The 12601-nt window shown below is 41.7% G+C and overlaps 1 protein-coding gene across 1 annotated transcript; it reads right to left on the bottom strand.

The window, feature by feature from the left end:
* Positions 1–571: 571 nt before the first annotated feature.
* cybb (cytochrome b-245, beta polypeptide (chronic granulomatous disease)) lies at positions 572–9379 on the bottom strand. The gene is made up of 13 exons (XM_079336237.1): positions 9176–9379; positions 8581–8673; positions 7085–7195; positions 6889–6973; positions 6451–6599; positions 5022–5203; positions 4231–4363; positions 4028–4120; positions 3178–3431; positions 2206–2368; positions 1801–1947; positions 1517–1641; positions 572–1354 (listed from the first exon to the last, which is right to left on the bottom strand). Exons 1-13 carry the CDS (start codon positions 9218–9220, stop codon positions 1237–1239), a joined length of 1698 nt encoding a protein of 565 aa, XP_079192363.1. The 5' UTR covers positions 9221–9379; the 3' UTR covers positions 572–1236.
* Positions 9380–12601: the final 3222 nt, after the last annotated feature.

The raw sequence follows: 12601 nt of genomic DNA on the forward strand, positions 1-12601 counted from the left end.
AACCTGAACTTCAGGATTAGTTCACCATGAAAACTAAAAACTTCAGTACCTCTCGGGCTCAGCGAGCCTCAGTGAGGAGCTTCCTGATGGATGGACTCCTGATTTACACTGTCGCTCTTCTTTATAACTATTACACAGAAAACCGGGGTCAGAACACCCACGCAGTCACACAGATGATCTGTCTCTGTGACCTCTGGGGAACTGTTATCTATGCGTGATAAAAACCTGTCAGTGTCTGAATGAAGAGGTCCTCTGTGAGGTACAGAGAATCATGCATCATGAGATGAAGTTCTCACATTCCTCGTGCAGCTTTATGCAACTTGGAAAGAAAGCGCTCGGGGCTTTTCTGGATTTCTGATAACAAGAACAAAGAACTTACATTGAACATCAGATACTCAAAGTGTCCGTGATGAAGGTGTTAAACACGTCTGTCTGATGAAGGACATGAGAACACATGCAGATTGTGCAGCTGAGAAACTTACACATGAGATTGGTCTAATTATCGCTCGATAAACAGTTCAGTCATAGTTCTTATTTTCGTTTGCGAAGTATTCATTACGAAACCGAAGGATGAGATTTCATTTTGAGTTTAATATCCAGAAGAAGTAAACAGGCTTTTCAACAAAGGAATGAATATATCAAAACCAGCAGAAGACATGAAGTTATCAGTGCCTCTGATTGACTCTTTCCACATTTATGTTTGAATTCAACTCATGAAATCTTCAGCTCCATTAAATAGTAATGTCCCATCATAACTGTGACGTCTTTCACTTTTAAACAAAATGTACATAAAAAAAGACGAGTCACCTTTTCTGAAAGAACCGGAGCAAACTTCTTTGTATTCTTTCTTGTTGCAGGTAAGGCTGCTGCAGCTCCTCTGTAACAAGCCAAGCAGGTCGGCAGTACTAGTTTTATATTTGTGGAATTTAAAGCATGTTTGTAAAGCTGCTCCTCCACTCAGCAAAGGAAATCAAACAAAAATAGGAAGACGAGTTTTGAAAGCAGAGTTTCAGTATTTGATGTAACAGAAAAGGAGAAGAGGGGAGTGTGTAAAGTACCGCAGGGTTATTTCCTCTCTTTTTGAGCAACAACGGCCTCTTTGCAAAAGGTTTTGGGTGAGAAACACAGAGGAGAAGTTATAGAAGTTCTTTGTTCAGAATGCGTGATGGCAGCGCTCAGTACAGGCCGTGGAGAGTTTTCTGTGCGTCTCTCGGGTGGTGGTGCGGCGGCAGCGTTTTAAAAGTTCTCCTTGTTGAAGATAAACTTGACGTTGGCCTCGGAGTGAGACAGAGACTGTTTTTCAAGCGATTTCCCCAGCGCAGGCGGACCACACAGGAACACGCCCACTTTAGTCCTGCAGGAAACACACACACACACACACACACACACACACACACACACACACACAGCATGTATTTATGATACTGTGGAGGTAAGGGAAGCAGTAATAATGGTTATCATTCTGCTGTTCTCTCTCTCTCTGTGTGTGTGTGTTTAGGCTGATAAGAGGACTCACCCTGGGTGGGTTGATGCTATATTAGCAAACTCATTGTCCCAGTTTGGTTTCCCATAAAGAGTCTTCTGTTTGAGTCCGGTGATTGGGTCTTTCTCTGCCTCGTGTTGAACACGGAAATGAGCCGCCTGATGGAGACAAACACTACATTACTGTATCCTGAATGTAAACCGTTCACCTGGAGGGGTACCTTCACCTTCAAGTTTGGAAAAAGAGGACAGATCTTTAATCTGGCCTGTAAACTGTGTTTAGAGATAGAACCAGTAGAAGTTGTTTCCCCATCATACCTCTGCCTCCTTCCAGCGGGTGAGATAGATGTTGTAGCTGAGGAAGTCGGTCATGCCCTTCTCTGTCATCTGACCCTCCAGAGACTGCAGCAGGTCTGCAAACCACTCAAAGGCCTGCGTCTCGGGGCACAGCCAGTAGAAGTAGATCTGAGGAGGACAGAAACACACACCAACCAAACAGTGAATTATTATTTCACTCACAGCTTAAGGGTCAATTTGTTGAAATCAGACGCTCAGGTCCCATTTCTGTCTGCTCATGAAATCCTCGTGAAGCTCCTTTTTAAACTTTGCATTTCTCGTGATCTCTCCAAAGTGAACATTTTGTGATGCAGTTTAAACGTTTACAAAGTGCCTGAATATTATATATATATATAAGTTTTCTGTTGATGTCAAAGCTTGGGTCACCTTCTTGGTGAAGACCTCCTGGTTGTTCTGGATGCGTTTGTACCAAACAGACTTGAGGATGGAGGCAAAAGGAGTCACGCCGATTCCTGCTCCAACCAGCATTACAACCTCGTAACGAAACACGTCCTCACTGGCTGTGCCGAAGGGGCCGTCGATGGCCAACCTGAAACAGAAACACAGATGTGAGAGACTGAACAGATCATGTCACTGAGTGATGACCTGAAGTATTTTTAAAGCTTCATAAAACAACAACACATGGTATCTCAAAGCACATCTCTTTGTGGTTATAAATCCTTCAAGTGTCCATCAGTGAGTCCACGAGTGTCTCCAAGCTTTATATTCTCTACTTAATTATTTTTCATTGAAACAGACACGCTGCTTAAAATACAAAGAAACCAGATGAGCAGAAAAGAGTTCCCAGAAATCCAACTAAATGTTTCAATTCAGCTCATTCATTGTTCAGGTTTCATGTTGTTACATTTGCAGACACGTGAGAATTAGATTTCTATGAACTGAACTGAAAAGAGTTCTGTTATTTCCTCATCTGATTACACTCCTGATGGTTTCAATTATTTCTCCAAAAAACAATATCCCCCGGCATTTCAGGGTGATGTTTGAACAAATGCAGGTAAAGTGTAACCATCTAAGTGCCCTGAAGGTAATGTCTTTCGAATAAAAGCCTTCCTTTCATTTCCTGTTCTGCAGAGAACAGAACAAAGCTTCAGCTGCTAAGCAGGGTCCCTGCACAAAACTGACCAGATGGTTGAAAGGTTGTTATTTTCACACAACTTCTATATTCTGAAAAGGTAAAGAATAACAGACAATAAACCTCTCCGGGCTGTAAATGTGACCCCCGCTGACAGCTTTCACAGGAGAGCCGCATCACGGAGACAAACACTGTAATCTCGAGCAATCACTGGCAATTTCAGATAACGATTTCCACTTTTATCACCCCTTCCCCAGTTGTCGTACTTGGGCAGTTTCCAGGCCTCCTGAGTCTCGTTTTTGTCCCCCCCGCAGGCCTGGTACAGCGCCTCGGTCCAGTCACCCACGATTCGGATGTGGGCGCTGAAGTAGTCCTCCTCAGGGGCGGAGGTCAGGGTGAACGGGTGCCACTCCAGCCGGGAAACGGACGGACACTGGATGAAGACGTACTGACCAACTTCCATGTGGAAACCCTTCCTCTTCATCTGCAGCTCCAGAGTCTTAGACGGGTGCATCACCACCTGACGAACAGGTACGAGTTATTGCAGCTCATTTTTGAGGATTTATTGCGACCAAATCTCACTTTCATTATCGACTCATTTCTCAATTGGTTTAATGCAAATACTTAAAGACTGTGTAATCGGTGCATTAAAAAGGTCTGATAGTTAATGATGTATATATTCAAATACAAATATGTATTGATATAAAACAAAACAAGAAGTAAAGCAGCCGTGGACTTGTGCAGAGATGTCAGAATGGGGCTGAACACAAATCCAGAGAGCGCTCCAGAGCTCAAGGTCACCTCTGCAGTGCTTGAGGAGAGGACTTGCCCCCTCTTGAGCCACCAGACTGAAGTACTAGGACATGAACCGGCGACTCTACGGTTCCCAAACCAAGTCCCTACAGACCGAGCTACTGCCTCCTCTAATGATGATTTGTCTTACTGGATTGACTGCTTAATTTACGAGTTAAAACTTTAAAGTGCTGCACAAAGTCTTTTTGTTCATTTGCATAAAAAGAAAAAGTCTAAAGTCCATCTCATTTAAATCAGGAAAAAACAATTCCTGGGAAATAGGTTTCCTCACTTAAAGCATGTGAGTAATTAGCACATACTCACCTTTGTGATCACCACTTTCTGATGGGACCGATAGAGGCGGACGAGCCGCTCACACACATAGAGGATCATGGGCCCGACCACCCACTTCCACGTCTGTTCAGAGAGGAAATCAAGAAAACCCATAACTGCAAATAACATCAACAGCGTGAAGAAGATGTTACTTGTTTGATCAGGCATAAAAGCTGAATTCCCTGTCCACTCACCCCCGGTGGGTTTCCTGCGAAAATCGGTGTGGTACAGTTGGAGCCGTTAGTTCCCCAGTTTTCAAACTGGTTTGCACACACTTTGGGGTCGCTGGCATTCAGACTTTGAAGTGTCTGTCCTCGCACGATACGCCTGTAACAGTGAAAATGAACTTTTAATAACTGTAGGTCTGTCTCAATAAGAGACTGGAAAAAGTCAAACAATACTGATTAGCAACATAAATAGAAACTCTAGGCACCAAATAGCTGGTCATTTCTTGTGTTTATTTCTCAAAGTTGCAGGCAAACTGCAGCACTGTCTGAATTGTACAAATATGTTGACAACAGCAACGTTTTGGTCTGACCCGAAATGCATCATCATTTACTAAATGCACATCATGCTGTGTAGAAGAAGACATGAACTTATTAGGAAGATGTTGAACAAGGAAACAAATCATTCCTTTCCTTTTGCATCAGTGTGGTCGCCTCCTGCTGGTTTTAGATACTTGAGTTTGTTTCAGATTTAAATCAAGAAGCTTTGTCCGCTTCTCCATCCAGTTGTTATTTATATGTTAAAATAACATATTGTTATTGTTATTATTGTTATTTATAAAAGAAGAAGTGAAATGCAGTGAGCTGTCTCAGAAACACGTGCACAAAGCTTTTTAAATCAAATGTTAGGAAACATCTTTAAAACTCAAATGTTCCAAGAGTTTTGGACAAAGCTGCTTCCCTTACTCTGGGAACTATATATTATTCATCTGACAGACTCTTCCAAGAAATAAATGAACTGTGTTTTTGTGTCCCCCTACCCGTATCCGTGGAAAACCAGCCCGATGAAGAAGATGACAAAGAGGTGGTGTGTGTACCAGAACACTTCGAAGTATGACCTGCGGATGACCTCCATGGATGAAGTGATTATAAGGATGAGGGCGAGCGTGATGGCGACGCCCGTCAGACCGGCGATGGTGGTGAACATGACGATGGTAGGGTTCTGCAACAAGATGAAGAGTGAATTAGGGCTGTCAAAACACCAGAATTTGAACCACAGATCCAAATCAATATCAAGCTTCAGTGTTTAGCCAGCTCTGCATGTGGTGGACACTGTAGCTTCAGTGTTTAGCCAGCTCTGCATGTGGTGGACACTGTAGCTTCAGCGTTTAGCCAGCTCTGCATGTGGTGGACACTGTAGCTTCAGCGTTTAGCCAGCTCTGCATGTGCTGGACACTGTAGCTTCAGCGTTTAGCCAGCTCTGCATGTGGTGGACACTGTAGCTTCAGTGTTTAGCCAGCTCTGCATGTGGTGGACACTGTAGCTTCAGTGTTTAGCCAGCTCTGCATGGGTCTGTAAAGCTTTCTGCGTTCTAACCTCTCTCCATGTTTCAAAAGCATCTCCAACATTGATCCTAGTTTGAGCAGCTTTCTGCTGCCGGAGCTTATTAGAAACATGCAGAGGCTTTTTAGCTCGGCTACAATCACTTCTGTCTCTGAAAAACTTGATTTATCATGTTGTGGGTCGTGGTTACAAACAGTTCTTCTCTTTTTTTAAAGGTCACGAACACCCCTGCAGGTCTTGTCTATTGCCTAACTACCTTCATGCAAGTGTCTGTTTAGTCATACAGTAGTTCCTCTCACTGCTGCATGTCATGGAAGGTTAAAAAAAGGCGAATGACCTGATGACCTGATCTTTGACAATTATCGAGGTTGAGAGCCAACAAAGAGTAGGAGAAATAATTCAAGTTAAGTAAAACATTTAAAGGCATCAGGGAAGAATTTTAAGATGAAGGTGATGCTTTGGTGCGTAGAAAGACGAGATTATTGGTTTGACAGTGACCGAAAAAGTTTGTCCTTTTGCAAGTCTAAGTATCTGCAGGAAGCAACAAGAAGCTGCATATTTTATTACTCGAGAAATTTGAAAGATCCACTTCTTCTTTCATGTTTTCGGCTTTTAAAGAAAATGTTCAGGCTTAAAAGTACATCTTTAAAGAGGAAGTTTCGCTGATGACCCAATATATGAGGACAAATATCTCCAAAGAGGAAGTCTGTTGGATGAAGTAATAGTATTTTCTCCTTTATGACACATAATGTAGCAATAATGCAGAGGATTTCACAGATTTAAGCAACACAAAGGCTTCCAGCTACATGCAGGGTTGAAGAAGAAAAGAAAATGTCTGTCCACATTTGGTTTTTCTACAACGCTAACATAAATGTAAATGTTTGGTCTCCTTTAACAACATCTTACCGTCTCATTTGTCCTAATGGGGTTCAGGTAGGAGAAGTTGTCCCCGTTGCCGATATCTGACAGGACGAAGGGCAGAAAGCTGCTGTTTCGATTCAGCTGGGCGTCCATAAAATACTCAAAGTTAAAAAGATGAGCGACGATGTGCACGGCTATGAGGAGGACAGAAAGGAGACAAATATCATGAGAACGTTTCGTTGAGTTTTAGAAAACCCTTTCAAAAAATGTCACGTTTAAAAAAAATACTCAGTTTAACTTCAGGTACTTTTAATTTCACAGCTAAAGACTGAAATGTGTTGAGATGAAAAGGCACTGACATGGACACATAGTTAATTTACCCTGGTGCAGAAAATGAAAGAGTTATTCTGATGTTCTTATTTACACTGAAGGTTGAAGTGTGTTTTAAACTCAGAAGTATGAACATTTTCTTAGAGAGAATACCTGTATGAAAGGCGATCATGTAAGCCACCAGTTTGTGAAAAGTGATGTTTCGATCAAGTTGCCGAGCTGCGGTGCGGCTGCAGCACTAAAAAAACCCAGAAAAAAAACATTGCCACTGATCCCTTATCTGCTGGCATTAAATGAAAAGCCTTCATTAAATGTTTTTTAAACCTTCTTGTGGCTTTGTTTTTCATACCTGGATGGAGCCTCGGAGGAAGGACAAGAGGTTTCTGCAGACTGGCAGCAGAATGAGCATACAGTTGAAGTTGAGGCAGGCAGCAGGAGCTCTGGCCCAGGGCAAGGCTTGCTGAGAGGTCAAAGAAGAGTCATCAGTTACTTCAAGGTTTCCTTTGTAAATAATAATCAGGAAAAGTTGGACCTCAGAGAGTCAGTTCTTATTTGTCACGTCCACAGCATCATCCAGTGAATACATTGATTGTGTGAGCTGTAATGGTCTTTAATCACAAAGTGTGCCAACCTTTATGTAAGTATGATAAGCAGCTGGATCAGTCGGTTGGATCTTTGCCCACTTGGCACAAGGAGGTCTAAGGGTTAAGCCATTTATTGATTTATTCAGCGTATGTTATTTCAGAGATTGCTCAGACTGAACAGGTCGAAGACGTGCATGTTTCGCTTCTGCTCACTCAGACGCAGCTGTGTGTGTCGGTGTGTCTGTGTGAGTGCTGGTTCCCTGTTTCATGAAGCAGCTGTGACCGCAGAGCAAACTTTAACCCTCATGTCAGACCTGCATCACTTCACCGTTGGCCGCTCTGATTGTTATAGACGGTGTTTAAGATAAGGAGAGATTAGTGAGGGTGTGGACGCGTTTGACGTAGTTCTGCTGGTTTGGGGGAAGAAACAATTCCTCTGTTCTGATTTAAAAGTCTATGACCTTAAAACATTTAAGTCCTTTCTCTGTACAGTTGTTTATTTTCCTCTCATTGTATGCGTTCGCTGCATCAAGTTATTTTGGCTATAAGACTTCATCGTTTGTCCTTTCGGCCTCATTAAAGTTAAAAAAGAAAAAGCAAAGACATTTAAGTGCTAAATCTAACAGAAATAATGAAAATGCATATGTCCCACAGTGGTGGAGGACATCAATAGTCCAAACTGAATGTGTTGCGTATCATGTAAGAAGAAGAAGAAACCATCAAATGTTCAGAAAGCCTGCTGTACTTTTTGCCTTCTTACTGTATGAGAGGAGTTTCTGGTAGGCAGGCTGTGTTACTGAAGCAGTTTAAACTTCATGTTGTACTTAGATATGGCAATCGTTGCATTTTGAGTAACTAAAAAAGACCAGCTCCTTGAAATACTTAGTTTTACACTTTTCTACAGTCTTCACAAGTCGTTTGAAGAAGTTGAGGTTGTTTTGTGTCTCACTCTTTAAAGCGTGAATATTAGAATAAGTGGCACTCTGCTGGCTGTGGAAGGTTATATATATATATATATGTGTGTATATAAAAGTAAGCATGTGAAGGTACATGCTACTTGCAGATAAAGAACTTGGAAAGGTCAGAACAGAACTCTTCTCAAGGAATCAAAGTGAACTAGTCCAGGGTGTACCCCGCTTCTCTCCTCATGGCAGCTGAGCTCAGCTCCAGCCCCGTCGCGCCCCCGCACGGGAACACGGTAGAGATCATGAATGAACGGGTGGATGTTTGCAGCAGAGGTGACGCTGCAGGTCAGACTCACCCCCAGCAGGACTCTGGTATAAAACCATCTCTCCACCAGGAAGGCCATGTAGAACTCCACAAACAGGTAGGCATTGATCCCCAGCCACACCAGCTGTAAAACACACGGCAACAGGGTGCATTTGTAAAGTTTCAAATAGTCCTGAGATTTGACAGAGTTAACAATAACTTAAGACATACTGTGCATAAGAAATGTCTCTCTCTCTATAGTGGTAGTGGAGACATAAACTGATGCTTCATCCATGTTGGCTAAAGGTTGTTTTATTTAAATCAACGCCAGAAATGTTTTTATTATCATCATTTCAAAACTGGTGTAGGAAAACCTTCTTGTTGTGTTTAAATATGTAAGCTAAGTCTGTTGAATGCGAGTCTCACACTTTGTCTGATGAAATATTAAATAACATGTCCGAAGTTCTGATTCACATCAGTGTTTTCACGCTTCAAATTCAGCAATAAGAAGACAGGTTTGTTTAAAACCTAAATTATTGAGACTTAATCTTCAGCTCCATTAACAAACAGTATGTTGAAATCATCAATGAATTTAAGAAAGGAGCACAGAACAACAAGCTCAAAGACATGATTTCAGATATACTCACAATGACAAAGACAGAGAGTCCCTCATTGGCTGCAAAGTTCCCCATGCTGACAGAGTTTCTGAAAAGATGTGTGCGAGCGTGTGGAGGAGAGCGTGTTAATGAGAGAACAGAGAAGGAAGCAGGAAACAGTGAAGGAGGAGAGTATTCATCTTTTATAGGCTTTTTTTAGAAACAAATAAGGAAGTGAACCTCTGATGAAGCACGGCCTGGCGTCACAATGTCCTTTTATTGAGGGAGCAGTCTCTCTTCAATGAGGGGCATAAAAAGCACCAAAAATACATCTTGAAACATTTTGGAATAAATAAATAGTTAAAAAGAATCCAATATGGCGTCTACAGATCACAGAACACAAAATACCTTTCTCTTCAGATCAAAGAAGCTTTAACCATGGGTATATTATTAGTGTATTATTTGTAACTTATTTTCCTGAGAAATGACTGAAGGATTATTAACTCATAATTATCTACTGCTGGGAAGCTTCCCTTCTGCCCTGTGAGTATTTTCCCTCCTTCATCAGAATTGAGGCCAGTATTTTGGTGATTTTTTTGCCTTTATTAGATCGGCTATCCGTGCACTTTGACATCACTATTTCTAACAGAGCCACACTCACTTTTACAAAACACAAATATAATCAGCTTTCCCATTAAATGACATCATGTTTGTCAGAACATGTCATGTCAGGGGTAAATCCTCACCCAGATTAAGTGACATATTGTAGTCAAATATCAAACAGCTTGACTTACGAACTCGAAGCAGTTGGTTCTAAAACAGCACCCTCCTGGTTGTAAAATACTGGATGTGTAAAAGCTCAGACTTAGGCGACCACTCAGGAGGAAGTTGATACCCAACGGGGACACTGTGAATTAAGGAAGTGACAAATTTCTAAACATGAAGTTAAACAGAAGATGAATTGCTACATGCTTCCTGTTTATTGCTAAACTGTAGAGGCGTAAACACCTAACTAGCATCTAAATGTGCATCACTGCAGGACTGAACAACACGAGCATCTTTCAAACAGTTTCCTATTGCATCATATGATATTAAACTTTGATAACTGAAGCTTGTGTGCCAATAAGCTCCTGAGCTGCAGCCTTTTAGTTCTCACTGTCTGTAACTGATCGAGCTTCAAGTTGCAGCTCATGTCCTGAGAAGCTGTCGATGAAACATTTCCCTGCATGTAAGATGGAGATCGCTAACATCAGACGAACAGTGTCAGGGTTTGTGAAGGTCTGGTGCTCTGGTGCTTTCACCTCAATTGCTGGACTCCAACTTTCACTCAGGATTATTGTCAATCAGATCGCTGCTGAATGTCTGAAGAGATTAAACCTCAGCGATTACATCACAACAATCAAGTTTAAATGGGGCCCCATTAGACTACGATGCATGGACCTAAAACCCTGAGTACTGAACTCATAAAGCCCTTCCTCAATGAGACACCACACACTGATTATCTGTTATTCAGGGACCTCTCTGAATGTTCATTTGACTACTCCTCAGAGCTGCAGTATCTAGAGAGTCCCACTCACCCTGCAGAAAAGCTCCCACATGCATTCATAAACCGCTGCACAGACCAAACCCAGGATGGTTATATCAACAAAAAGATTAGTGTCAGCTAATGCAACAGATCAACCTACCTAACACTTGGTTTCTTACTGCCACCTAGCAGAAAAAAGCACAGGATGACTCCAGAACCTCTTCACACTACTTTATTACTTTATTACAAGTACATAGTGTAGTGCTGCAGTATTATAAAAAATGAGGACGAGAAGACGTCCATGTCAGAGCTTTTTTAGAGGCTCATCATCAGCATCAAGCAGTGGGGAGCACCAACACACTTCTTTGGTTTTATTGGACATCATTAAAAAGACAACATGTTTGTAAAAGTCTTATTGATGAAGAGAGAGAGAGAGGAAAAAAAGAGTTTCATGTGCATGTCTGGGTTTCCTCCACGTGTCAGTTGCAGACAGATGGTTGTTGTAGCGAGTTGGGAAAATACATAATTCAGACAGAACAGGGCTGAAGTTTAATTGTCGAGTGACAAACACGAGATGTGACAGAATGAGTGCAATACTACAGGCACACACACACACACACACTCTCACACACTTACTGTGGGAAAAAAGTCTAAAAAAAATGCACAACATCCTCACAGCTGGAGGAATTATTTCATAAATGTTTACACAGCCATCTAAACATTTATCATAAATTCATCAAGCTTTTGTTTCTTTGTAACTCTGCTATGAGGACAGAATCTACAGTAAAGGGAAACAATGGTTCCTCTGCTGTTTAAACAGTCTGCAGGAGTTTGCCTGCCATGTTTTGAAGATTGAAAACAGAAATGGTCCAGTTGTGGGAGCTTCTGTTTTTATGGTGTTGAAACAGGTCTGGAATGATTTGATTTTTAAATGGAAGCTGAAATATCAGGTTTTCCCGAGTCTGAGGAGCAGTGGATGAGAGAGCTTGAACCTGCTTCTCTTTCATTTCCTCCATCTTTAACCCTAGCAATAACAATATTCCTCCTCCATACCTGCAGACTCATAAAATGCACCATGAGACAGGACCTAAGGTCTTAATAAACTGTATTGTATGGATGTCTCAGCTCCTGATCCTGTGAGACGTCTTTTTCTCAGAAGACTTCTTATTGATAGTCCAGAGATTTGTGCACGTCTGGGTTGATATGTTCATGCAGTAAAAGTTTCACTTTATGCTGAATTTCTCAGCCTGATTGTGTTTTACTCACTTTAGACCTCATCCTGATCCCTGATTTCTTTATGCCGTTTAGCAAACATTTGACCATGGGACTTTATGTTGTGTGTGTGTGAGAAAATCCAAACTGTTATGCTCTACTCTGTGACAGAGCTGTAAATCAAAAATACAGAGAAAAGGGAATCTGGTACTCTTGTGTTATAGCCCATAAATAGTTTATGGTTTCAATAATAGTATCTGACCCATAATGCAAAGAATTATGCCGACTTTCTCCTAGTTTTTGCCATGGTGTTATCCTCTGGTAATCTGTAGACAGTGGTTTTCTTCCCATGATGTTAAATGCATTCAAATGTGTTCATTCTCATGTCATGGTGAGTGCTATCTGCTTTGAAGCTGATGGACGTTGGCAGTCTCAGGGACTTTTGGGTAGAAAGTCAAACTGAATGCATCGTTGAATTTCTAGATCTTGGAATGGTTCTTTGAAAGTGAGGTGCTCTTGGTATCATAGTAAAAGTGTGGGGGCTTAAATCTGATAATCCTGTGGTGTAAATCAGTAACAGTCTGGTCTGCTGCTGTTGACCCTTAGGATTAGGCTGCTGCTCAACCATAGCAAACATTAAACAGTGGTTCTCACCCTGCAGCTGTCAACAGTGAAGACAGCAAACACCTCATGTAAAAGTCAGAAGTTAACACGGGGTGGAGCAGCGCAGCATACGCTAC

The sequence above is a fragment of the Symphodus melops genome (assembly GCF_947650265.1).
Source record: "Symphodus melops genome assembly, chromosome: 23".
Taxonomy (NCBI): domain Eukaryota; kingdom Metazoa; phylum Chordata; class Actinopteri; order Labriformes; family Labridae; genus Symphodus; species Symphodus melops.

Excerpts from the sequence above, each read along its gene's own strand:
- cybb (XM_079336237.1), bottom strand. The coding sequence starts at position 9,220 with ATGGGGAACTTTGCAGCCAATGAGGGACTCTCTGTCTTTGTCATT. Across the intron at positions 3,432-4,027 it reads AGAAAGTGGTGATCACAAAG|GTGGTGATGCACCCGTCTAA; the intron begins GTGAGTATGTGC and ends CCTGTTCGTCAG. Across the intron at positions 2,369-3,177 it reads GAGGCCTGGAAACTGCCCAA|GTTGGCCATCGACGGCCCCT; the intron begins GTACGACAACTG and ends TTTCTGTTTCAG.